The 26,131-nt window shown below is 49.3% G+C and overlaps 1 protein-coding gene across 10 annotated transcripts; it reads right to left on the bottom strand.

Annotated features, from left to right (window-relative positions):
* Window positions 1-89: 89 nt before the first annotated feature.
* Window positions 90-24,822, bottom strand: HPS1 (HPS1 biogenesis of lysosomal organelles complex 3 subunit 1). Of its 10 annotated transcripts, none has more exons than XM_039871557.1 (20): window positions 24,714-24,822; window positions 23,079-23,194; window positions 21,183-21,299; window positions 16,746-16,883; window positions 16,387-16,529; window positions 15,884-15,992; window positions 13,519-13,679; window positions 12,908-13,064; window positions 12,254-12,349; window positions 12,071-12,146; window positions 10,038-10,093; window positions 8,671-8,838; window positions 8,395-8,574; window positions 7,291-7,352; window positions 6,648-6,782; window positions 6,493-6,558; window positions 5,259-5,403; window positions 3,110-3,223; window positions 1,363-1,445; window positions 90-837 (listed from the first exon to the last, which is right to left on the bottom strand). In XM_039871557.1, exons 3-20 carry the CDS (start codon window positions 21,297-21,299, stop codon window positions 675-677), a joined length of 2,169 nt encoding a protein of 722 aa, XP_039727491.1. In that variant the 5' UTR covers window positions 23,079-23,194; window positions 24,714-24,822; the 3' UTR covers window positions 90-674. The 10 variants fall into 10 exon arrangements, 7 of the variants coding, with proteins under 7 accessions (XP_039727491.1, XP_039727484.1, XP_039727489.1 ...); XM_039871550.1 differs by lacking the exon at window positions 6,493-6,558 and adding an exon at window positions 6,207-6,369 and having other exon boundaries at window positions 5,259-5,393; XM_039871555.1 differs by lacking the exon at window positions 6,493-6,558 and adding an exon at window positions 6,210-6,369 and having other exon boundaries at window positions 5,259-5,393.
* Window positions 24,823-26,131: the final 1,309 nt, after the last annotated feature.

The following is a 26,131-nucleotide window of genomic DNA, read 5'->3' as shown; positions in this document are numbered from 1 at the left end:
CGAGCGGCACCAAGAGGCCGACTCACCAGGGCTTCTCGGCACCAAGCAAGGTCTAGGGGCCCAGGCACGGTTAGCTTGAACAATATCAATAACTGAGACCAGTGTTTATTGAGCACCTGCTGCGTGTCTGGCGGCCCTAACCAGCACCCAGAGAGGGAGGTGCCATCACCCCACAAGCAGGGAGACAGGTCTGGTTTAGGAAACCCACCCAGAGCTGCAGAAAGAAAATGGCAGAGCTCAGAGCTGGACTTCAGCCAAGGGAGTGCCTTTCATTTGGGGAAGAAACCAGCTTCCTGAGGGACTTCCTCCTCCTCTCCTAGGACAGCGGAGGGAGGGTGTCTTCAGACACCAACAAGTACTGCGGACTTTCTGTCTCCTGGGGATAAATGGAGATGAAGCTCTGAAAGAGGCCACTATTGTTTCAAGGAAACCAAAGGAATCCCCTGGCCTCCCTCCTCCTTCAGAGGGAAGAATCTGGGGGTTTGGTCATTGCCTGGAATGGAAGCTGCTCTAAGTGAAGTTTAAGAAATCACAGGGCTGCCCTGGGGACTGCCCATTCTCGGGTGGCTGCTACGGAGGAGAGGAGGCTCTTGCTGCAGCCATGTCTGCAAGTGGGGGTGAGGACTGGAGAACTGGGTGCACAGGCAGACCGCGCTGGGGCCATCCACCCCGGCCTAGGGCAGGGGGACGCGGGATGCCTCCCACAGGCGCCGGGCCAGCTCGCCGGCCTGCTGCACCAGCACGTCTCTGGGGATAACAGACAGGTGGAGGGCCAGCAGCTCATGGCACTTGACAGACTCAGCTGGGTGGCCCTTGCTGTAATAGCGCAGGAGCTTCCTGGAGGAGGAAAAGGGAGGAGAGGATTCAGGGGCAGGGCCACGGTACTCCCCTCAAAGCCAATGGCCTCTCCCAGCACCATGCAGGTACCGTCACCTCACGAGGCCCCAGCACCCAGGCCAGTGGGGCCTTCCCCACCCCTCGCTGGCCTAACTGTACAAGCCTCGGCCGCAGGACGCCATGGTCCTCCCACCTTTGGGTTCTTACTCCTGTGTCCGGGGTCTGCTGACAGCGGCGCCCTAAGGATGCCGCAGAACCATGGGGGAAGTTCGGGGCCCCAGAGGAGACATCTGCAAAGGCTGCCAAACGGGTGCCAACAGCAAGACGGGCAGCAACGCACACGCGCTCCCCACTCACTCCCTCCGGACACCAGGTCAGGCTGTGGGGAGCTTTTCACAGGGGTTTGTTTCTAGCTTCTTGGGGGACATTCCTGAAGGAGAAGCTGCTCCCCCATAGGGGAGCTGGCGCTTATCACTCAACATCCGAGCACGCACAGTCCTCAACAGCCTTCTGAATCGGTGTTACCTGTAGTAGTCTCCGCCCAGCATGCCCACAGGAGCCGAGTCATCAGAAAGGACAGGCACCTCGATTATTTGGAGTTTGTACCCCTGAGGAAGGAGGAAGAGGGTCTTGACTGGGGAGGCGGTGGGCGTGGTGGGAAGAAGGTGGGCTTGGGTCAGACACACCAGGTTCATTGCCTGGCTCCGCCCTGCCTGGCACGGGCTTGCTGCTGGGAAAACACCTGGGCCTCTTTACCTTGTTTTCTCATCTGTGAGGGGGGCGGGGAGGGGGTGACGGTAATTCCCAATGGACATTAGAAACAAGGTATATGAAGTTCTGAGCACTGTGTCTGGCACATGGTAGCTCTCATTCCCATCAATGAATGAACGGGGTCAGCCACCAGCACATGCTCAGGAGGGCTGCCAGGTGGATGACCTGGGGAGGTGTCACTAAGAGCAAAGCGTTATCAAAAGGCCCAACTCTCTCTTTAAAAACAATGGGAATTCCCAGGGTAGGCTCTGGAGAAGGGAATCAAGATCCACTGTGTACCCGCTGTGTACCAGGCACAGTCACAGAGCACCTCCGAATGCTCACGAGGGCACTGTGGGGTGCGCCCTGCAGGTGAGGGGGTGGACTTGGCAGTGGCAAGTGGCCGCCCATGACGGCACAGCTGCAGCCAGACCTCACACTGTCTCTCCCTACCCCACAGCTCCACCTTAGCCTATGACCCAGTGGGGCCAACCATACACATGAAGTCATGTCTTTCCCTAGAAGCCAAGATCAAGGTCAAATATACACTGGGCACTTATGAAGACACAGAGCAAAGATGGGAGCCTGCAGGTCAAAAAAGCTGCGCCTGGGTTCTGGCTTCATCGCCTGTGATGTTGGTGGCCCCGGCCACGGTGTTTGATCTCCAGGGCATGTGTAAAATGGAGTCACTGTATGGGCCAGCGTGGATGTGGGGCTATGAGAACAGCAGTGAGAGACCCCGATAACTGCACTTCACTGCGGAAAGGCAGGGCCATCGCCTCAGGGTCACCTCTTGCCAAGAGCAGAGAGAGGGGAGGGTATCAGGAGGGGAGGAGACAGGAGAACTGGGACCAAAGGCACTTGAGGGTAGAAGGAATGACCCTTAAAGAGCTGGAATAATGAATAATGACAAATGAGAAGAAAACGAAGAAACGGGAAAGGAAAGAGGGAAGAGAGAGAGAGAGTGAAACAGTGAGACAGAGCAGGAGAGAGAAGGGCCCGGGGAAGACAGAGACGGTAATCGCCCCGGCCCTGTGCGTGCACTGTGCTAACAGTGAGGTCCAGCAAACAGGCCAGGAGGCCAGAGACCTGACCCTGTTGTCGGCCTCACCGAGGGCAGGTGGGTGAATTGCTCTGAGCCTCGGCGTGCCCACCTCTACAAGGGGAACGACAGTGTGCCATGCTTCATAAGCGCAGCGGGTGGCACTGAGGCACCGAGGAGGCACACGATCTGAACAGCCTTTCTCACACAGGAAGGGCATGCGTCTGTCTGTTTCCACATTACCTGGACATTGCCTTGAACGACAGTATGAACTTTTCAGACAAATGGGTGGAGGGGTCACAAAGTCTGCTCAAAAACGGGACCTCTGAGTTCTGGGTCTCAACCAGCTGTACATATCTGTCAGCTCCGGCAGGGATGAGAAGAGACAGAATGAACACAGTCCAGAAGAGAGGAATCCAAGTGTTACAAGAAAGGCAAGCTTTTCCGGACTGTGCTGCCCCAGGACCTGGCCACACCCACCATCTCGTTCTCGAACCACAGGAAGTAGGAGCAGTGGAAGTCCCCGTCCTGGAACAGCAGCGTGGTGTAACCCTTCTGCAGGTATCTGCGTGCCAGTCGGATCAGAGACCAGACCTGGGGAAAGAAGCGGAGAGCATCTGTGGCTGCCCTGACGGCCACAGCCTGCAGGTTGGCCCTCTCCCCATGGCAGGGGCAGAGCTCAGGTTCGCGCCTCCAGGGGAAGAAAAGAACTCAGAAGAGAAGCTCCTTGAAGGCCAGGGGCCTCTCCTGCTCTTCTCCCTTAGTGCCGGGGCATGGCCTTGGCTCAGAGCAGGAGCTGCATGATAAGTCCATGTTGGATGGATGGTGGACTACTCCTCCAGCTACTGTGATGATAAAATACAGGTAAAAATACTTTATATAACTTTACCATACACGCCAGCCATAAATTAGCAAACTCATCATTCAAACCAGAAAACAGCTGAAGACAATTAAGACAGTGGGAGATGAAGGGTGGCCACTTGCAAACCCCTCCTTGCCGTCTTGGGCACAGGTTCTAATGCTGGGAAGGGATTTGAACACGTACAGTGCCCTGATCCAGGCACATCTTCTGCTCCAGGGGTGGGAGCCAAACCAGGGCTCACCAAGGGGTCTGATGGAAACACGGTGCCTTGTTCTCTTGCCTAATCCGAGGACTTCCTGACGCTGCCTGTGAACTGCGTGAGGGAAGGAGCAGGGACAGCTGGCTCCCCGACCTCCCGGGCTGGCGAAAGGCCCGTGAGCGCTCTCACCAAAACCCTGAGCACACACGATTTACTCCAGACCTGACCACAACGTAATGTCTAATTAAATCTGCAAATACATGGATTTGCTATATTTTCAGGAATGCAATCTGACAACATGTATCAATAACCTTAAAAACATTCCTTCCATTTGACTTAGCAATTCCATTTCTGGGAATCCATATTGAGAAAATCATCAGAGATGAGGACGAAGACGGATGCACAAAGGTGTGTGCTATGGAATTATTTATAATAGCGAAAGCCTGGAAACAATCTAAATGTTCAACACTGGGGAAATGGCTAAGTAAATTATGTTACAGTCACATGATGGACTGTTGTGGGGCTGTTAAAAATCATGTTTATAAAGAATTAATGACATGAGGAAATGCATCTGATATAAAGTAAAGTGAAAATGTGGTAAACAATCGCATAGACGGAAAAAGCTCAACTATAACAAACGGCACAGAAGAACAATGAAGAAAATGTACCAAGAGAACCCGGCTACCTCCGGAAAGAGGGAGGAAGATGACGCTGCTGCTGATGGTACCAGCAGGTGCCCAATGAGCTCTACCTCGATGTTATGCCACATACTGTGCTAAATATCTTACATGCATCTGTAACCTCTGCAATAATTCCATGACACCAGTAGTGTTATTATTCTCTTTTACAGATGAGGAAACTGAGCTTAGACTAACTAACACCCCAACCACATCGTGAGTGACAGCCAGAGCTGGCTTTCCAACGCAGGCCTTCTGTCACTCATCTTATTTGAACTATTATGATATATATATTTTGGATGTAAAAAGTGTGTGTGTGTGTATGTATATACATCTAGTTTTTCAGAAAGTGGCAGAGATCCTCTCTCCTCCCTGCCAAAAATACTAGTTTGCCATGAAGAAGTCAAAGAAAATAAAAGAATCCCCAGAAAATGCTTCCCTAGTAGAAACCTTCTAGTTTTAAGTTCTGATAGTCAAATTGAATAAGCTATGTTTCTTCTGTTTTAAGTTAATAGGACAAGAGGTAGTGGGCATTTGCTTATGCCAGGCACTTTGTTAGGCCCTGGCCGTTTCCTCCTCCGACCTTGCTGTCCAGACTCTGCTAATCCAGGACATTAGCAAACATCCAGGAAGCTACCCCCTAGCATCGACTGAGGCCCATGTGGCCCTGGGTGCTGACCAGGGCCCTCGGGTGAGAGAGACAAGCCACTATTCCTAGAAGCTTGTGGAGCTGGGAGCGGATACTGCCACAGAAGAGCAGGGGTGAAGGTGGGGTGGGCTCCAGGCCTCACGGGAGCCGAGGGCAGGGGGACTGGTCCTTCCTGGGCAGAGTCAGGCTGGCACACCTCATCCGACAGGCAGTGCAGAGTGCCTGGGTTGGGCAGTGGTTACCTTTGTTCTGATGAAATTGGCCAGGGGTCCCTTGCCCAGCTCCGCTGAAGTCCTTTCGCCGCTGCTGAGGGACGGGGCCACCATCTGTCCAGCCGTGCGGTCTATGTAGATGAAGTGCACCAAGCCTGGGAAGTCCTCTAGGTAGGTGAAGGTCTGAGTTAAGGTGCTTGTAAGCCAGGAAATGGGAAGGGCGCTTCTCTGTCCCTAACCTAGGCCTCCAGCCAGGTAAAGCAGTGGAGTCTGAGGCCAGGCCTGCCACGCCCACCCCCCAAAGGTTTCCACTCCAGCCAACTCCTCTCCCAGATCTCTGCCTACCTCCAAACCTCCAAACCCGAGAAGTTCTGAGATGCTAGTACAACGGATCCTTGACCCTAGAACATTTAACACAGGGAGTTCTAGACCCAACAGGAACATGATACGCTTGTATTTTACGGTTTTCGTGAGGCACGGCTTTAAATTATACACACGGTGAGGCTGGCGTTGAGGACAGAGCTATATAGCTCATGAGTGAGCCTAGCTGACCGCCCAACCCACACACCTCACCGCGATTTTGTTCATCTCTATGCTTCACCTCGAGAGGCTGGAAGTTCCCACTTGAGAGGAGAACAGACTTCCAGGGAAGGGCAGTGACTGGTGGCTAATGGGGCTGTCATCCCTTTCATCTATATACTGAAGACAGAAGTTTCAGGAGGCTGGAGACCAGACCCTTTAGAGATATTACTATAGGAGAAGGTGTTTTATATAAAGTTCCAGAAAAACTAGTATAAAGTTCAATAAAACTAGTATGCTATAATGGGTCAAATAAGTCTTGGACACGTTCTGTTTTTTTTTTAAACTGGGATAAACTTTTTTCCTGCCGGCCTTCTCCGAGCCTTCACATTCTGCTCTGAACTGTGACCTCTACGTGGGAGGCCATGGCTCTCAAACCAACCAGACCCAGGACCCCACCCCTTGTGGAATATCCATCGCCACTTTGCTGGCTGGACAACACCGACATAAACGAATGCCGAGGCTTTCATGAAGTAACTCTGAGACACCAGGGGCTTCTGAAACTTCAGCCTTGGGGCGTTCCTGCAGGGAGGCACCCAGGACACGCTCTCCCATTATTTTCCTTCAGACAAAAGAAGAAAAGGTGGAATATACAGCCTCCCATCCCAAAGCCATGGTCCTTCAGAGTGAGCAGTTGGAGGACACGGGCAGACACGAGGGGCTCGAGGCTCAGACATTGGGATATGACACCATGGTGACGTTCCTCCTGATCTTCACCAGCAGGAAGTCCTTCCAGTCCATCAGCTTCTCTCTGCAGGGGAAGCAACGGAAGGGGGGGTGGGGGCGTGAGGTGTGCCCTTCCCCTCACCCTGGCTAGTGTGGGGCCACGCCCACACTTACTGCATGAGTGTCTGGACCTGGTCCCGCAGGTGCTGGGGCAGCTGTGGGCCTCCCCGGCCCGGAGTGGTGGTCAGGAAGCTAAGACGGTAGATGGCACAAAGCTGCCGCTTCACCTTCCCACACACCTGGAGCAGTCTGGGCACCGAGAGATGAGAGCGTCACAGTGGAAAGGGCCCTAGAAGAGTGTGTTCCCCCGTGTGGTCACCCTGCTCCTGCACTGATGACAGACACAGCTGATGAAGTGTACCCTGCCCCTCACGGATCCAGGAGGCAGCATCCCAGTTTTTCCCAAATGTAGCATTCCAAATACTTGGGAAGAAATTCATGGAATCTCATCTAACCTCATGGTTTACTTTACCAGGAAGTGAGGGGAAGTGATGTGCTTGAGGTCGCAGTGAATCAGTGCTGAAGCCAGGCTGGAACCCGGGCCTTTCACCCCAGTGCTGGATCCTCACGGCCCTGCTCCTCAGCCTCTAGCCTCTCTGCTTGCCAATCTCCCGCTGGCACCCGTGGGCTGCACCCCGCTCTCCCAGGACCCCTCTGCCCTCAGAAACGCCTTCCTGAGCACTCTCTCCCTCTTGGCCTGGAGGAGACTTGCCCTATTCCCTAACTGGCCCCCTTGTCCTCAGAGCCCACAACTCACTCCCGGGACGATCCGGGTTCACTTCTGGAGAAGGCCTTGGTCTTGAACTCCAGCCAGGCGCTCTGTAGGAAGGCAGGGGACAGGTCAGCTTACTGATGTTCTCACAGTGTAGTCCGGCAGAGACCTTTCTTACATCAGGCTCTGAGAGGGCATCGTGCCTCCTGATGGCTTCTTTAGGCCCAGCACACATCTGGCCTCACACAGCCAAAGCTGGGCCTCTTCCAGGTCCTAGCCCCACCCCACCACCCCCAGCTCTCTGCACCCAGCTGTGCATGGTCTACTTACTTGGCAGATGTTTATTTAAAGAACGGCTTCTGTGTGCCAAGTACTGGGCTCACTGCCTGGCCGGCACAGACACGTAAAGTAATGCTGTCAGAGTGAGAGGTAAGTGACTCGAGGGAGGGTGGACGAAGGGGCAGAAGCTGGGCCGTCTCCTTCAAGGAGAACTCTGCATGCTAACACAGTGCCACTGAGATGCCCGAAGCACTGCGAGATGCTGAGCGGCCTTCTGACCGCTCTGAGTGGAGAATCTGGGTCTATCTGGCCTTGGGGCTTCAGTGGCTGCTCTGCCTCCTCCAATCCGACCAACGCCCCTGCAGCCACAGAGAATCTCAGCTCCTCACAGAGACCCAAGCAGCGCCGGCTGCTTACCCGAGGTGATTGAACCCCCTGAACTTCCTTCTAGGTGCCTGACTAGACTGTGCCAGCTTTCTACTGCTTCCGCACTATCCTTTATCTCTTGGCCTTGTCTCCTACCTGGACTCTAAGCCCCCTGGGGGTGGGAGTGGGCTGCATCCTGCACTTCTGTGTGACCTGCCATGCTGTGAGGGCAACTGCGGTACACTGCAGGCCTTCACTGAGTCCTTGGGTTAGGTTTTGGTTCTGCCACTCACCAGCCAACTAATCTTGGCCAAGTTACAATCTGTCTAAGCTCCAGTCTCCTCATATAACACATGGGAACTATGATCAGTGTTCTGCCAAACTCACATAAAAATGTTCTGAAAAATGTCAATTTTGTTATCGTTTCCTAACTGGGAAACAAGGATCATGAAGAGGCTCTACCTCCTCTCCCTGAGGTGGGCATTCTCGGGACCTGAGTCTCACCTGAATCTCTTGCCCCCCGCGATTCTTGACGAACTTGTCCATCCTGTGGCGCAGGTCCCCCATGAACGGGAGGGCCCGCAGGGAGCTTCCGGCCTCCTGTCCCTCCTTCAGCTTCTTCTCCAGCAGGGAGAACCCATCCAGCAGCTGGAACAGGACCAGGGCCAGGGGCGTGCTGGGGCTCTAAGGAAAGAAGCGCAGGGCAGGGGAACGGGCAGCTGTGTGGAAGGTGTCCAGGCCGCAGTGTCACTGGAGCAAGTAGGGGGCGCTCACTCGTACCTTGGTCAGGAGCACCATGTTGATGCCTGGCCACAGGGGCAGGCAGTACATGGTGTGAGGCACCATGGGGCAGTAGCTCTCTTTCACACTGGCATCCAGGAAAATCCTTCTGGGACTGGAAGGTGCTGGGGAGCCAGGGATCAGCGTTTGGAGGGTGTCTTCAGCTATCTGTGGAGGAAGAAGAGCTATCGCGGGAAGGGGCGGGCTCCTGTCTGGCCCCCTCCCCATGTCAGATCCACCCACAGCTGCCCATTCGCCACCCTCCCTTTGAATCATAGGCAGCAAACGTTTTAGCTCCAAGAAATCTCAGCTCTTAAATCTCTGCCCTCTATTGAAACCGCTCTAGCAGCTCCAGTTCCAATGTCTGTCTCTCTTTCAGCTTATTCTGGGCCTTTCTGCCCAGAGTCAGGACTGGATGCCAAGCAGGGATGGTGGGTGGCAAAGAAGGGACAAAAAACACAGGAAAAACAGACAAAGGTGAAGAGAGGGGGAGAGGCTCCTTTCCCATGTGGTCACATAGATGAAGGCATTTAAAGCTAAATAACATTCTGTCATTTTAGCCACTCTCAGAACATCCTGACTGCCTTTCCAATGGGGGAAACCGAGGCAAAAAAATGACTCAGTGAGCAAGACTGCAGCCTTATGAAAGGCTCGAAGAGAGCCTTTAGTGGGTAAAAGCAGAGCATTAAGGACATCATTAGAAATGCCACCAAAACTTCTCTATAAGAATGTCACTACAATCATGATAACAGCGAAAAGCTGGAGATGATGCACTAATTGTTCTGGGGATTTGCTAAATAAGTAATAACATGCATGTGATGGACTCTTGAACAGTTAACCCTACCAATGCTTAAAGAAAAAAAGTATAACGAAGTACATTAGGATTCAATTTTGAAAAAAAAAAATACGTTGTTTGCATGTATATATATATATTCATTTACAAGAAAGATTAAAAGGAAATACCAAAAACTCTTAATAGTAGTTAACATCTGAGGGTGAGATTGAGAGTGATTTTTATTCCTTTTTCATACTTTACTTTTGTAGTTCCTAATTTTTCTACAACAAATATATTTACTTTCTCATTTAAAAAAAAAAAAATTAAGTTAGATTTTCACACCCAAGAACAGCGAGGAGGGTGGGGACTTCTCAGTAGACAAAATTACGTTTCACTCTCTGCACCCCCGGCCCCTGCTTCTGGGCTGAGCTCTGCCTGTCCCCTATATTGGCCAGCCCTGAGGTGGCAGGAGGAAGGCCGGAGCTGGGACAGAGTTACTCAGAAGAGAAATCCCCAGAGTCCCCAGTGCTCACTGCAGCATCTCAGATCAGCTGGTGCCCTGGCACACTCCGCTCTCCCAGGAGAAACTCACCTGGACCTGGGGAGCATCAGTGGGTGGGGTGCCCCCGTCCAGCCAGATGGTGCTACCTGCAGGCCACAGGTAATGAAATAACAACATAAATAATTGGAAAATGTGAAAAATGGCCCAACAGCATGTCAGAAGGGAGGGTGGAGTAGAGACGGCCCTGCCCTACCAGCAGCTTGGAGCACCTGGCAGGGACAAGGGCACTTAGTATGGGCTGGAGCAGCACTGTCCTTCTCATCCCAACCCTAGCCAGCAAGTGCAGGTGGACTCTGCAGTACCAGGGCTAAAGCAGCCTGGGCTGGGAAGAGAAGCCTCCTTCTCCCAGAGCCAGCTGCTGGGAGCAAGTGACTGAGGGTGCACCTCACAATGTGGGGTGTGAGGGGGCATGCTCCTCAGCCCCCTCCTCCACGCCCTTAACTCTTTTCTTGTTTCTGCCCTCTCTACTCTTCCAGGTCCCTCCCTGGCTATAACAGCCTCTTCACTAGGAGGCAGCATACACATCTACAGTTCCCATCATTTAGTCAATAAGCAAGCTTACTGAGCACCTACTACGCGCTAGGAATTGAGCTAGACTTCCTTTCCTAGTACAGCTCACAAAAACCTACTGAACCCAGTATACATTGGAAATATGTTTGTAATAATAGTGTTCTCTCATGGTTTATTGCAAATAATTATCATTTATAACCATGTTTCTCTGGGGAAGCCTGTCCCTATGTTTCGAAAACCTGATTTACAAATGGATGAGTGCAACTCAAGCCATTTGTTAGCTCTGAGTTCTGTACACTGTGGAATGGCATTATTTACAGCTCTGAGGCAAAAGAACCAACCACTCAGAGAAGCGGAAGAAGAGGAAGATCGTGATGAATGAGGGACGGGAACAGTAAGAAGAAAAGGGAACTTCAGCGATCACCCCAGAGCAGTGCTTCTCTACGTGTTTTGGGCTCATGGAGAAGCTTAGAGAACTGAGGACAGTTACAGATCCTGGCCCTAGAGAAATGTACGCATATATACGAATTGGCACATGATCTCGGGGGGTCCCAGGCTCCTTGCCTGGGACCTAAAGACCTTCTAACCTAGTGGTTTTCAACTGTGGCTGCACATGAGATCTTTTAAAAATCCTGATGCCATATCCCAACCAGTTAAGTCAGCATCTCTGGCACAGGCCCAGCTTCAGTAGTTTTAAAAAATCCCCAGGTGAGCCCACTGTGCAGCCAGAACCGCTGCTCTAACCTAAATCTGTGCACAGCAGCGGTTCCCGCCCTGAGGCTCACTGGCCTCCCTGGGAAACTTCTAGTATTTACCTGGGCCTCGGCTCTTGGACTATGGCTTCATTGGTCTGGCCGAAGCTGCCCATGTCATTCCACTGTACAGCCAGAGGTGGGAACCACTGGTCTAAGGGGGCCATACAGTAAATTCCTTTCAAAACTCAGTCCCTGAGGAGTTTCTCCTCCTGCAACCCTAGCCTTCTTTCTCCGATCAGATGCGTGCATGTCCCCTTTCCCTGAGAACTCCAGTGATGCCCACTCAGTGACTCCAGCAGTCTTGATTTTGGCTCATCTATTTCTCTAAGTAATGTTATCTCTTTTATTTTGTTGAAAGTATTTTTAATATTTGTAGTTTCTTTCTATTGCTTACCCTTATATTTTGAGAAAACAGGTAAGATATAAACTATAGAGACTGAATATTTACATTTTAAATCACCGTACTTGAAATCAAAGAATTTAAATTAGTTGATTACTTATTAATTACAAAAAAGAGAATACACAGATAAGAGATTAATTTTACACTGAAATCAACTTGTTGTAGTAAGTTTTAGCAATCATTTGAGTGGCCTTCACAGTCCCTGAATTCGAGCTGGAGCTGGCAGGGGAGACGGAGGGGTTGCTGCGGACAGCGTCCTGTGCTCTAGGAATCTGGATGTCTGGACCTGGACACTTACAAGGCAGTGACTTCATAGAATCCTAAGACAGACTCCCCAGGGCTGCCAATTGCATCTGCCTCCCCGCCCTCCAGCCCTCCCCTCCCACCCCACATCTCACCTGAACCTGAACTCTGCTCCCCGGGGGAAGGAGCTGGTGTGAAGTACTCCTCAGGGAGGGAGAAGCTGTCTGTCTCCTGGGGGAAGAAGGAAGCAGCTCGGCCTGAGGGACTCTGGTCCCTGCTCTCCAAAGAGGGGCAGACCCTCCCTACCCCTTCCTTCCCCAAGGGTCCACAGAACATACGGTCCCTGCAGAACTCCTGGCCCGGCCTGAGGAACGAGGGCTCCGGGGCTGCTGCAAAGGGATATGCTGGCTGCTCCGGGGCCTCCGCAGGGAAGGCTGCACACGCACAGGAGATGCTCGTTAGCATGTGTCCGACAGGCTCCTCCCCACCAGTCCCCTACCCCTGGCACTTCACAGCACAGCCCTCAGAGCAGAGGGACAGGCACAGCCCCACGCCACCTAGTAGGTGTGCATCCTTACTCCAGGACCACTGAAATTCCATCACATTGGCATCCAAAACAACTGCCACCACCAGCAATGATAATGAGGATGGTGACTATGGTGGCTAGCACTTACTGAGTGTTCCCTACGCCTCAGGCACTGTAGGGCTCTGGGTAAACTGTCTCCTTTATTCCTCAAAACAACCTGGATTGGTAGATGCCATCGCCACCCCATCGCACAGATAAGGGAATTGAGGTTCAGATGGGGCAAGTACCTGCCCAGCTCACAGAGCTAACTGGTGAAGCTAAAACTATCTGAATCCAAAAATCTGCACTTTTAACCCACCAAAGCACACACATTCCAGAATTCTCCTTATATGAAAAACGCCATGCCCAACCACATGCCCAGAACTGTGACTCGGGAACCACAGCCTCCCAGTAGCCTGTCCAGCACCCTCCAAACTGGTTTTCTGGGCCATCTCCCTGATGGCCTCTCGCTGCCCGAGACCTGAGTGTCGTCATCCTCCTCTGTGCTCTCGCTGGGGTAGAGGTCCTGAACCAGGAGAATGAGGGCAAGGAGGTCAGCTGGGCGCAGGGAGCTGGCGCTGTGGCTGCAGAGAGAACAGGCAGTTGGTCGGCACATGCCTGGTGTCCCTGGTGCCCCACAGGTGGCAGTGGACAGGGACAGGTCAGCTAAGGGAGTCTCCAGTACGGTCTCGGCCCTTAAGGAGTTTATGAATGTGCCAGCTGACTTCATCCTTTTTGGAGGAAGGCAAGGTAGAAATACAATTAACTCATCAATTTTTAAAATAAAAGTTATATTAAGAAAAATCACCAAAGGGAAACCACCAAGAGACCTATCTTCCTATCAGGAAGTTCTAAATTCAGACACTGAGACAGTGTTACAGGAAGAAATAATTCAGAGAAGGGAGTGAGCTGAGAAGAGTTGAAGAATGGGAGAATCTGAGGCTTCACAGAAGAGATGGGTCCGGAGGGTTTTCTTGGCCAGGGAAGTGGTGCTTTTCAGAGGGGTGAGTGTGAGGGGCCAGGAGGCCTCAGGCTCACCTGGAGTAGAAAGCCAGCAGCTTGGAGTGCAGGAGCAGGAAGGCGTGCAGGGCCTCTTCGCCAGCCCGTGCAGGGCTGGAGTTGACAGCCTGGACGACATGTTGCTCCAGCGCCTCTATGCACAGCTCACAGAACTGAGGGTGGATCAGCCGCTCCACAGCCTGACCACAGGTGGGCAGGGAGAGGAAGCCACGTCACTCACCACCCTCTCCTGCTCCATGCCCTGGCTGGTGGGTACATTCATACTGAGCACACCGTGTGCCAGAAACTTGGGAATGGGGAGACTCAGACCAGCATGGTCTCTGCCTTCCTGAAGCTTACAGTCTGGTCATTAGACTCTAGTGGATGATTCAGACGATATGCAAAGAAACAGGCAAAATAAGTGCCAACTTTAATAAGTGCTGTGCAGGAAATATACAGGACTAGAGAAAGTAGCATAGACCTACTCGGGTAAGGTGTACAAAGAAAATGTCCCTGAGGAGGTGACCCTTAAACTGATAGCTAAAGAACAAGAAATTCTGTCAGAGGAAGGGGTGTGGGGAGAATGCTGTAAGCATAGGAAAGAGCATATGCAAAGACCCTGAGGTGGGGAGAGAGTCTGCAGCAGTGCTGTCCAAACGATATATAAGGCTTGCCCTATGCCCTTCTAGTAACTACATTAAAAAGTAAAAAGAAGCAAATGAACTTACTCTTAATAATTTATTTTATCCAATATATCTAAAATATTATCATTGCAACATATATTATAAAATCATTATTAATGGGAGGTTTGACATTCCTTTTTTGTACTAAATCCTCAAAATTCACTGTATATTTTATATATACTGCATAACTCAACCTAGACTACCTACGTTTCCAATGTTAACAGCCATGTGTAGCTAATGACTACCACACTGGGCAGAATTAAATGCAGAGTGCTCCTGAAATGGAAAGAAGTCCCAGGTGGCCAGTACACAGTGAGGGATGACAAGAGAGGCAAGAGATGAGGCTGGGGTGAGGCAGGCAGTGGCAGATCATACGAGGCGTGGTAGGCTTGAGAAGGAGTTTGAATTTTATATTAACTACTTTAGATTACCTCCAAGAAGCCTTTCCTGATGTCTCAGAGAGTTGACAGTGCCAACAGGAGTTGTGCCACTATGAACTCTGATGAGAAACCTAACAGGGCAGCACCTAGCATACTTTATTGTATTTGTTAGTATAAATGTAGAGCTGATTTCCTCTCAAGGGCAGGGTCTGTGTCTTTACTTATCTCGGTATTCCAGGGCCTGGCACACCTCCTGGCATAGAGTACGCACTATACGTTTATTGGAGGAATGAGAGAATAGGGCATGAAAACGAGTGCCTTCAGACCTATTTTCCAGTTCATTAATTCTCTTTCTAGCTATGTCTCATCTATTATTTAATCCATCCCTTGAAGTTTTCATTTTAACAATTATGTTTTTACTTCTAAAATATCTACATGGGTTCTTTTTAAGCTTTCATGTCTTTTAATATTTCATAGTTATTTTATATTCTGTACCTAACGATTCTGGTATATCGAGCTCCTTGGAACTCTCTTGGTAATTGATTCCCCTCTCACTCCTGGTGGCTTGTTTAATTGTGAGCTCATATTTGTTTGTTCTTAATCTGTCCCCAGGGCTTTCAAAGTATAGTTCCCAGACTAGCATAAGCGGCATACCTTGGAACTTGTTAAAAATGCAAATTCTAGAGCATCCCCACTTACCATTCCCAACTTAATGAGAAAAGTGAGGCCCAGCAACCTCTATCTAATAAGCCTCCACACGGTGCTGAAGCACACTGCAGAGTGAGAGCCACTGACCTAGAGAGAAATCGTGTTTGTCTATAAAGGGGCCGGGGAGTGCTACTGACAACGGCCACTTTAGCTCCTTGGATCTGGGCTTAACGTAGGAGTCGCAGGCTTAGCTCCCCACGGTGCTGCAGGCCTCAGTTTAGTTTTTTGGTTGTAGTGTTGGTGTCATCATCTGCACTCAGGCAAGCTTGCCTTTAGTGCTGCTTATTCTTCACCATTTTCCGCTCCAGTTTCAGCTCAATATAATTTTAGGGGAGGGGTTCGGAGTTGAGGGGGCTATCTTCAGAGGTTTCCATAATTTACTGTGAGCCTAAACACTGCTTTAAAAAGTCTGTTTTATCCAACATCCAGCTGTTTTATTGTAGAAAGGTCCATCAAAATATAACCCACCATGTGGCCAGAAAGAGCAACCCTCTAATGCATGAGTCCGAGGGTCTGTCTGTGCCCTCACTCATTGGGTTGGGGAGAGTCAGGGTCAAAACATGGTCTTAAAGCTGCACTCCCCTGCTGACCTGACACTCCCACGGCCTGAGGTACCCGCACCCAGTTAGTCACCTCCACAGCGAAACATTGCTCCTGCTCCCGCAGGCGGCTGTAGGTCCACAGCAGACTCTGGAAGTGCTTCCACACCTGGACACGCTGCTCCAGGTCTGGGGGCCGCAGCCTGGTGGGTAGAGTAGGAAGAACCCATGAAAAAGGTGGTTGTCCTCAACCTCAACCAAAGGAGCACAGTCCTAGCTCACCATCAGCGCAGGGTGAGCTCAGATGACATAACCAAATAACCGGGAGAGCCCAGAGAGCAGAGAGGGCTGTGCCCTAGCTGTGGAGTGGAGTGGTGGGCACAGAACCAGGAGCCAGACATCTGAGCAAATCGCTGCTCTTCTCAGTCTCTCTCACACAGATATGTAACACAAAGCCAGCTGGAGAGACCTGGGAAAGTGCCAGGAAGGAGCCAAGGGCAGAACGTGAATGGGCAGCTTCAAAGAGGCTGGGCATAAACTGCCTGGCCTCAAGGTGTTTAGCAAAAGATGAACAGGGTACCAGCCACGAGGACTCACTCCTTTCGGATAAGCTGGCCGTCCACAGTGACCAGCCCGAAGTGCACTTCGAATAGGTACTTGAGCACACGCAGCTTCTGCCGCAGGTCCCCCTCGTCCTCCGTGTGGTCTCCGTTGATGGCGATGAACAGGCATTCTCCAAACTGTAGGCACAGTAGGCTTATGTCAGCCAGTCCCAGGGGACTCTCCTCACCTGCCCTGATCCCTGGGGACAGTGGGGGAGGCTCAGGTTCCAGGGGATTTGGTAAGACACAGTTTCTGCCTTCTAAAGGAGTCTAAAGTTCAAGATCAGGCAGAAGCTTGTGGACTGTCCACGGAGCCAAGGGAAGAGGAACATGGGCTCCAGGACTCACACTTACCAGGTGAAGGACATACAGGTAGTTCCCTTTTTCTGTTGAGAAGCAGGTGTATGTGTCTGAGAGCTTCTCCAACATTGTCATGGAGGAGATGATGACTGGGGCTAGGAGGGTGCTGAGCTGGTCCTCCAGGGCAGGAAGCTGCAGGAAGGGACAAAAATAACACTGCTTAATGTGCCAGACACTGGGGACAAAGGAATGGGCAAAGCCCCAGGCCTAGCCACCAAGGGTCTCCATAGTTTTAGACCCGCTTGTGAGGGTATCACTGTCCTGACGTGAAGTGGGGCAAAAAGACACTGCCCCTAAACTTTGGATGGTAGTAGGAAGGCTGGGAAGGGCCAGCCAACTAATTGTGCTGTTCAGGCTCTGAATCTAGAAGGAACTGTTACAGGATTAGGCCATATTTCTACAGTGGAATGCCTTTGGTATTTAATGGAGAGCTGGCCAACTCTAAGAAAGTTCATTACATGTACCCAAGTCCATGCCCTCTGCTGCAGAAAGTCTACTGTGCTCTAAGGAAAATGATCAGAGAGAGGGGCAAAGACACATGCACAATGTTCACTACAGCATCATTTACAACAGCAAACAACTGGGAAAATGTAAGTGTCCAGCACTAGGGGAACAGTTAAGTAATTAACAGTATATTTAAATGATAGAAGAATAGACAGCCACTTAAAATAGTAGAGTGTTTCCATGACATGGAAAATTCCTCTGATACAATGTTATGTGTTAAAAAATGGTTGTGAATACTCTGCATTTAAAAATGCACAGAAAAAACAAAGTGCTGAAAAAATATTAAGAAAGTCAACACTGTTAAAGTCATAACTTTTGGATGGAGGGATTATAAGTAATTTCCTCCCTCTACTTTTTATGTTTCTGTACTTTCCCTATTTCTATATAAAGCATACTTTTACTTTTTATAAGCTCTTCCCCCTTCCATTCCCACTGCCCTCCAAAATAAAGAACAAAACGAACCAAAAAGAAATTGGACAAGTGTGTTGAAAATCTTCAAATAAAATGGGATAAAGCTAGTGGAATGAAAATAGCTCAAATTTGCAATTCTGGAATGTAAAGAAAGGAGGGAAACAGCTGATCTTCCCCAAGCTGATTCGGGAACCTTGACTGAAATATGGAGAAAGCAGAGTCCTAACTTTGAGCTGGTGAAATCTACAAGGAGCTGAGTAAGACCTTGCTTTGAAAAACAAAATAGGCACCCGGCCAGGGGCAATGTAAGCATTTGAAATATGAACAGGACACATCACTGTGCAATGCTTTTCCTTCCAACATTCTCAGCATTCAGGAACCAAGGTCTGTGTCCAGCTGCTACAGTCTGTCAGTCAAACTTGAACAATGGTTCCTTTTCGTCATTTAGGTCTCAGCCTAGATGGCTCCTCTTCTGACCACCCTCAGGTCACTCTGTCCCAGTCACTCCCCATCCTATACCAGGTCTAACTTCTTCAGACCGTTTATCACTCCCTGAACTCATGGTGTTTATTTAGTTCCTCATTAAGCTTCTAATTCTATGAGAGCAGGGCATATTGTTATGTTCACTGCTTCGCTCCCAGAGACTGGCACATAGTAGGGTCTCAATTAATGTTTGTTGACTAAATATTCCTCCAGAGAGGCAAATGTTTGTTGAATTATTCATACACCACAATTTTCTTGAACTGTCATGAACAAATAATATTAATAGAAAAGTAACTTAAAAATCTAGATTGTATACAGCAACTTATCTTAAAAGTAGTAGCTTTTTCTGCAGGTGCAGCAAGAATTTTTTTTTTTTTGGTGGGGGGAGATGAAAATATTGGTGTAGGCAGAGTGCAAAAGGACATTTTCCTTTATTAGTTGGTGGAGTTATAAAGTGGTACAATATCTTTAAATGGCTTTTGAAGCAATATTTTTATTTTGGAGAATTTATCTGAAGTTAATGATAAGATGTGGGATAAAATTCAAGCACAAATGTTCCCTACAGCAATAGTTACTGCAAACTAGAAGCATTATGCATGTCCAGTAACGTGGACATGGTTAAATAAATGATGATGCATTTATTCATACACTGAAATATGTGTCCACCAAGACATGCTTTTGAGAATACTTAACAAAATGGAATAACGCTTTAGATATAATGGCAAATGAAAAAAAACAGGAAACAAAACTGTAAATGTGGCATGATCCCAACTAGGTATAAAAGTTAAAGACCCAAAGAGAATATATTAAAGAGCTAATAGCGACGGGTAGTAAAATTATGGATCTTTTAGAAACTATTTCTCTGTATTTCCACATTTCCCACAATTAATTCATATTATTTATAAGATCAAGAAAAAATTGTATTGTATACATAAAAAATGAAACTTTAAAGACTATTTTCTTTATACTAATCATTTAGAAACTAAAAAGTCAGTTTATTAGTTAGTTCCTTTACTAGGTTTTTATTAAAGAGGAAGAGAAACGTTATCAAAAACTAGTTGAAATGATAGTTTAAGAACTGAAATACTTAAAAATTCTTAATTTAAAAATGATATGTGTTGACTGCTAAAAAGTAAAAGAGTCTAACAGGTAGATCTGTTTTTAGTTTCAATTAAAGCACTTAAATGTCCACAGTCTCGGATGTCTTGTTTTATTCTTAAAGACTGTGACGAGAATGTGAGTAATGGGTAGGTCCGCTGGAGCAGGAGGGACCTTGAGAAGCAACTGGTCTGTGTTGCTTCAAAAATGCAAGAAGTCCTCCACTGCATCCGCGATAGAGACTTTTTAATCCAAAACTGATCTGGAAGAATTTTTAAGTCAGTCAAAATAAATGACTCCTTTAAAATGTAGAGTGGAAATTGAGTGAAAATGACAACTACCTCTGAGTTGTAATATTAAGAAACTGAATGTCCAAATGCCAAAAAAAAAGTTAATCCATACCTTACGCCATATTTAGGAAGTCAAGATAGATCATTAGACCTAATATAAAACTTAAAACTATAAAACTTACAGAAGAAAATATAGAGAAAATTCTTTGTGATATTGAGTTGAGCAAAAATTTCTTTGATATGGCACCAAAAGCATGAAAGCAAAATAAATAAATAAATAAATAAATAAATTGGATTTCTCAAAATTAAAAACTTCTCTTTGAAAGACACTGTTAAGTGGATGCAAAGACAAGACAAAGATTGGAAAAAATATCTACAAAACATATCTAGTAAACGACTTATATCTAAAATACATAAGAAACTCTCAAAACTCAATAAAAACAAGAAATGATCAACCCAATAAAAATGGGCAAAAGATTTGACCAAATACTTCACTAATGAAGATATAAGGATGGCAAATGAACACATGAAAAGATGCTCAAAATCATTAGTCATTAAGAAAATGAAAATTGAAACACAATGAGAGTCTGTCATGAACAAATTATATTAATAGAAAAGTCACTTTCTATTAGATATTTATTAGAATGACTAAATTTAAAAATATTGATTGTAGCAAGTGTTATCGAGGACATAGAGAAAACGGAACTCTCACACGCTACTAGTGAAATATAAAATGATACAACCTCTTTGGAAAAGTTGGGCAGTTTCTTAAAAAGTTTAACATACAGCAACCTGATCCAGCCATGCTACTCTAGGGAGTTACCTATAAAAAGTGAAAACGGATGTCTAAAGAAAGACCTGTACCTGAGTATTCACAGCTGCTTTATCTGTAAGAGCAAAAACTGGAAAACCCAGATGTTATCATCAACAGATAAATGGATGAACAAACTATGGGGTACTGACTCAGCGACTGCTCAGCAATGAAAGGGAATGGACTGCCAATACACGCTACGACAGGAATGAATCTCAAAATAATTAGGCTGAGTGAAAGCAGCTAGACCGAACTAAAACGAAAACCAACCCCAAGTGTCTACTATATGATTGCATCATATAAAAGTCTATAAAAAACAAACTCGTCTACTGTGCCAAAAAGCAGATCTGTGGTTGCCTGAGTGCGGGTTGGGGCTGAAGGAGGATCACAAACTTTTGGGATGGTGGATATGTTCATTTTATTGACTGTAATAGGCTCGTAAGTATATGTATATATTAAAGTATGTCAAATTGTACACTTTGAGTATGTTCATGTTAAAGTGTGTCAATCATACCTTAAAATAGCTGTTATAAAAATTAATGTGTTCAGCTTATGCTAAACTTTTTAGGTAGAGAAACTGGTGACATTAAGTTTCTGCTGTAGGACTAATATGCTACCTCTTCCTGCCCTCATTTAGCCCAGTGAGCTCTGGGCTGGGGTACGGGGTATGGTCACTGCACTCAAGAGCATCAAGAGGCCGTACTCTGAGGATGCGGGCAGAGTGTGAGGGATGCTGGGCTGGGCCAGGAGCGGGTGGCCAGGTTCTCTTGCCTCCTGGCCTTCTGGTAGTTCTGTGCTGTCTCCTCCCACCCATTCCTCCTGTCCTGCACTCACCTCTTGTCCTTCATTCTCTGACGGCCCAAACTTCAGTCGCAGACTCTCTTTAAACTCTTCATCTGTCCAGTAGAAGAGGACCTCTGCACCCTCTGTGGCCACCAAGATGCACTTCATCTGCCAGGAGGAGGCAAGGTCAAGGTCACCTCCCAGTCCCCACATCCCTAAGCTGGGCCAGAGCAAGGAAGAGGATCATAATCCCAGCAAACACCTACTGAGCCCTTACTGTGCACCAGGCACCACCGTGAGGGCCTTCCTGGTGTTACTTCACTGACCCTCGCAACGACTTGATAAAGTAGGAACCTTCGGCTCCTCCCATTTTATAGAGCAGGATGTGATGCAGCTTGAAGCGGCAGAGCTGGGATCCAGACCCAGGCCTGTCTGATGTCAAGGCCGGGGCTCTTTCCTCTGTGTTATCCAGCTTTCCTCACCATAGCATCAGACCCATCACAGCCCTACTGGAACCAGACGGAAGGAAAGACCCAGCTCTCGATCTGGACACGGAGTCAACTGCACAGGAGGCAGACTCGTAGCACCAGTTAGAGCCTGGTCTGGACTTGGGGGCGGCTAGTGTACTTCCCTCTGGGTAGTCCAGAAGTGTGTTTCTCAAGTCAAAATCAGCTCCAGAAGACGTGATTCAAAGCCCACAAGGAGTAGATTCAGCATTACAGGAATTTCATTCAAAAGTTCCTCCTGCTCTGGGTGGAAATGGAGGCTGCCTGACCTTGTTCATGTTCATTTTCACACCTGCTTAGCTGCTGCGTCCTCAGCCACAACCACTCGAGTATCGTCTGTGCTACACATTTTAATGCTTGATTATACAAAATGAGTTCTATTATTCACCAAGTAGTAGATTCTTAAGCCAGAGCTTCTGCCACTGTGCCTTGTTCCCCTAGGGCGCAGCAAATCAGTGATCCTCTCAGCCTTGGGGGGCAGTCTGCCCAAGCCTGGTGAGGCCAGAGCTCTGAGACCAGCTGCTTGCAGCTGAGAGAACCCCAGGCAGGGGCTACACACCTCATTGTGTACCTCAGTGTGCCACACAGACATGATCATGTACATGTGCTAAGACGTGACAATGCTTAGGAAGCTCTGTTCTGACTTTCATGAGCAGAGGTTCAGTTTCCTCAACATAGCACCTTGAGGTCTTGGACTCGGTTACACTCTTTCGGATATCCTACGTGACCAGCTTAGTGGTACTTACTGAATTCCCCTCAAATCTCTGCTTGGTTTATTAACTCCAACTTACAGCACCTGGCCTCAAGGTGTTTCTGGCACAGTGAAAAAGAGAGAATGGAGCCTAATGCCATGGAATTGTTAAGCACAAGGCAGAGACTGAGAGAGCAACGCAGTGCGAAGAGGTTGCTGATTAAGGTTAGGATGACCTGGAAGAAGTTCACCTGGGACTCCAAGGTGAGTGTGACAAAATTGAGGACTCGAGGGACCAGCCCAGTGGAAAGAGAAAGTAAAGGTTGGAGAATGGTGGGCTATGGAGTGGATGCTGAGGTCAAAAGCAAAAAGCCCCTGTAGGCTAAGGGTGTGGGAAGTGACGTGCTGGTCAAAGATGGGTGAGGTAAGGTTCTGGAGGCCAGTCATCCTGGTGTGGGGTAATGAGGGCCCACACCGTGGTGGAGGCCAGGAAAAGAAAGAGCAGATTCAAGAGGTGTAGCTTAGAGACATAGCAGGCCTTGATGACCACCTGGATGCAAGGGAGGAAGGAGAGAACAGGCAATGGTGACAGGAGGATGTAGAGCTGGGCAGGGGGTAGGGAGGAGAGGGCTCTGCAGAGCCCGGGAGTTCACTGCTTGCCTCACTCTGTCCACCTCCCACAGCCCCACAGTAGTCCCAGAGTGGGTGCTGCCTGCCTCTGTCTGCTCCAGGTTGGGCAGGATCATCTACCTTGGCAAGGAGCAGAGCGGAGCTTCCAGCAAGCCAGAGGTTCAGAAAGGGCTGCAGTACCCAGACTCGGTGACCAGCTCATGGAGAACAGCATAGCATCCTGGGTCCTGCAAATGCTTAAAACAGAGAGGTCATGAGGGCAAGCACAGGTCGTCGTTCTGACTGTTGCCTGTTTCTGGGAGTGGACAAGGTAGCGAAGGACAGAGTGGTTAAAAGTCTCTTTCTGGCCGTGAGGCAGTCTGCTCAGAACATTCTTACCATGGCCAGGAGGCGTCTGAGTGCCCTGTATCTGTCCCACAATGGAGAACAGGCACCCAGCCAGCACAGTCCTTCGGACATAACAGGAGCCCATGAACAATTCCCACGGTTTCCTTCCAAGCACTCTTATTTCACTGTGGGTCACTCAGAGCCACGGTGCGTTCAGCAAACCCGCCCTGAGCAGCCCCAAGGAGTGTGCTATGACCGGGTGGGTAGGGAAGGAGTCCCAGCAGGAGAGGTGTCCTGGGAAGATGTGATGAATGGCAGTAAACCAACACAAAAGGAACCTGAGACCTGGTTCTAGTTTTGGCTTTGCCAAGGCACTTAAACCTCTCTGAGCCTCAAACTCCTGCTGTGAAACCCAGGAAAAACCGCCTGCTACACCTTTCTACGGGGTCATAGTGACTATAAGCAGGCAGACCGCCCTTAGCAAACTCTGGTTTTCTTAACATAGAGCGGGTCTTTACCCCTATTTCCCAGTTACCCTTGGTCAAATAACAGGAAGAACTAAACTGTTTCCAGATCTTTCACATTTTGATGATTAAAAGACAGGAACAATATAAAGCTTTAGCTTAATTAGGAAATTAAACATTGTAAGCAAATTAGAGGCAAGAAAAGGCTGTTAGAGGATCAACATGTTTTGCAACATAACTGAGACTTCATACAACGCCAGCATGACTGGCCTTAAAGTCATCTTCCCATAAAGATGGGGATGCTTTTTAGTGGACATTAGGTTCTACTTTTTTTAATTCCAAAAAGGCTGATGGAAAGAGAACCTCGCTGGAGTCATTTTGCGGTTTCCCTGTTCTCCTGTCTATCCCGCTCTCAGGAGGAAAGACCAGATTCACTGCAGCTCCAGATGGCGCCGGCCAGCCTGGGAGAACCCCCGGGGCCCATTTGCATCATCCTGCCCAGCAAACCGCCTCTACCGCCGGCCGCTGCTCCTGCCTCCCAGCAGCTCCGTCTTGGGCTCCGCTCCCTCGGAGCCCGGGCCTTGCCCCAGCTGGGCTGGAGGACCAGGAAGGGGAATCCGCAGGGCGCGAGCGAGCAGTGGGCCGCGCGGGGCTCCTGCCCAACGGTAGCCTTCCTGCTCGTCCCACACTCTACGCAGCAGTTTCGCCCCGCAAACACCGCCGAACCTCACAGCTACCCTGGGAAGGAGGCCCGGCTTGTGGCAGCTGCCCCACTTCGTAGCTGCAGACACTTCGGCTCTGAGAAGTGAAGCGACGTGCCCACGGCCACAGCAGCGGGATGGGTGAGGCTGGGGGTGGGACCCGCTCCCGCGCTTCCAGGGGTGCTGCGCGGGGGTCCGGGAGGAAGCCTGGCCGCGCACGGAATGGGCAGCCGAGGCCCGGGCCGTCCAGGAGGCCCACGTACCCGATCGTAGCCCAAACACCAACCAACCTGCCCCCGGCCGGTGGGCAAGCTTCCGGGAGGGCCCGCGTGACCTCCCACGTGACCGCCCCGCCCGGGGAGGGGCTGGAAGCCGCGACTCTGCGCCTCAGGTTCGAGCCCCGCCCCGCCTTGCCTAGCTTTGCTTCTGCGGGCCCTGCAGTTCGCTCATGGCTGATCGGCTGCCAGGCCCAGTGAGCTCTGACTCCTGCCATCCTGTGGCCACCTTCCCCCTGTCATCAAGGAGGGCGCCGAGGTCAAAAGGATTGGAGAACTCGCCCGCAGCCGTCCGGGGCACCTGCTGCTTCCGGCACTGTGCTAGGCCCTTCCCCTTGCCTTAGTTCAAGCGATTCCCTCCTGAGGCACAGGAAATGTCCGCATTTAGTCTCATTTTACAGAAGAGGAAATGGAGGCCCAAAGAGAAGAAACAACTTGACAAGGGGCTGAGTTAAGAATGAGAACCCAGGTTTTTACCCACCATCTGGCTTTAATTACTGACTGTAGTCCTGGGGCAAGAGCTCCCTGTTCCCCTGGACTCCTGGGGAGGAGACAGGCTGCTGAAGGGCCAGTTTCCACTAGAGGGCCTACGCTGGAATTTCTTTTTAAGGATTCTTAATCCATCTAGGCAGAGAGGGGAATACACATATGGGCTTTGTTTTGAACCTGTGTTTGCAAGATATTCTTTAATCGTGTGTATTCGTAGTGGCTGATGGTGTTGGGGGAACTGATGGTCAGGGAAGGAACTAAATCCCCACCCAAATCACTCCTCAGTTCCATGGTGCCTCCTGGGAGCTTCGAGTGCAGCCCAGTAGGGGAGGCGTTTTGGGGACTGCCTGGGGAACAGCAGATTGAGCACCCTCTGGGGAAAGGCAGGGAACAAGAATTAATGCCTCCATCACTTGTAGATAAAGCATCACTTCCCCTCCCCTTCCCCCATTCATTGCCTACCCCTGGCAGCCCACCTAGGGCCCAAACTTTCCAACTCTCCATCTACAGCACAGGTACCTACCTCTCTCTCCAGCCCACAGTTGAGATCATCTGGCTGTGCACTCTTTATCCTGTTATTTTCACTCACCATGTTTCTCTCGTGTCGAACTCTTCATAAGTATGAATTTCAGTGGTTGAATAAATTCCATCAAATGGATACATTGCTGTTTATTTACTGCCCCTAGGAGTCCATTTCCCACCAGCAATGTATGAAGATCTCAATTTCTCCACATTTTCATCAATACTTGTTATTGTCTATTTTAATTTAGCTATTCTAGTGGGTGTGAAGATAGCTCATTGTGATTTTGATTTGTCTTTCTCTAATGACTAACGATGTTCTGCATTTTTTATGTGCTTTGCAACCACTTTATCTTCTTTGGAGAGATGTCTATTCAAATCCTTTGCCCGTTTTAAAA

This window comes from Pteropus medius, unplaced genomic scaffold, assembly GCF_902729225.1.
Source record: "Pteropus medius unplaced genomic scaffold, Ma_sr-lr_union100, whole genome shotgun sequence".
Classification (NCBI taxonomy): Eukaryota; Metazoa; Chordata; class Mammalia; order Chiroptera; family Pteropodidae; genus Pteropus; species Pteropus medius.
Note: the sequence above shows the minus strand (reverse complement) of the source record. Positions and strands in the feature narration are given on the sequence as shown.

Coding starts and splice junctions, on each gene's coding strand:
- HPS1 (XM_039871550.1), bottom strand. CDS start 21,299: ATGAAGTGCATCTTGGTGGCCACAGAGGGTGCAGAGGTCCTCTTCTAC. Junction 13,680..15,883: donor AGCAATGTTTCGCTGTGGAG/GTGACTAACTGG, acceptor ACCTGTGGTCAG/GCTGTGGAGCGGCTGATCCA. Junction 6,783..7,290: donor GAACCCGGATCGTCCCGGGA/GTGAGTTGTGGG, acceptor CTCGGTGCCCAG/ACTGCTCCAGGTGTGTGGGA.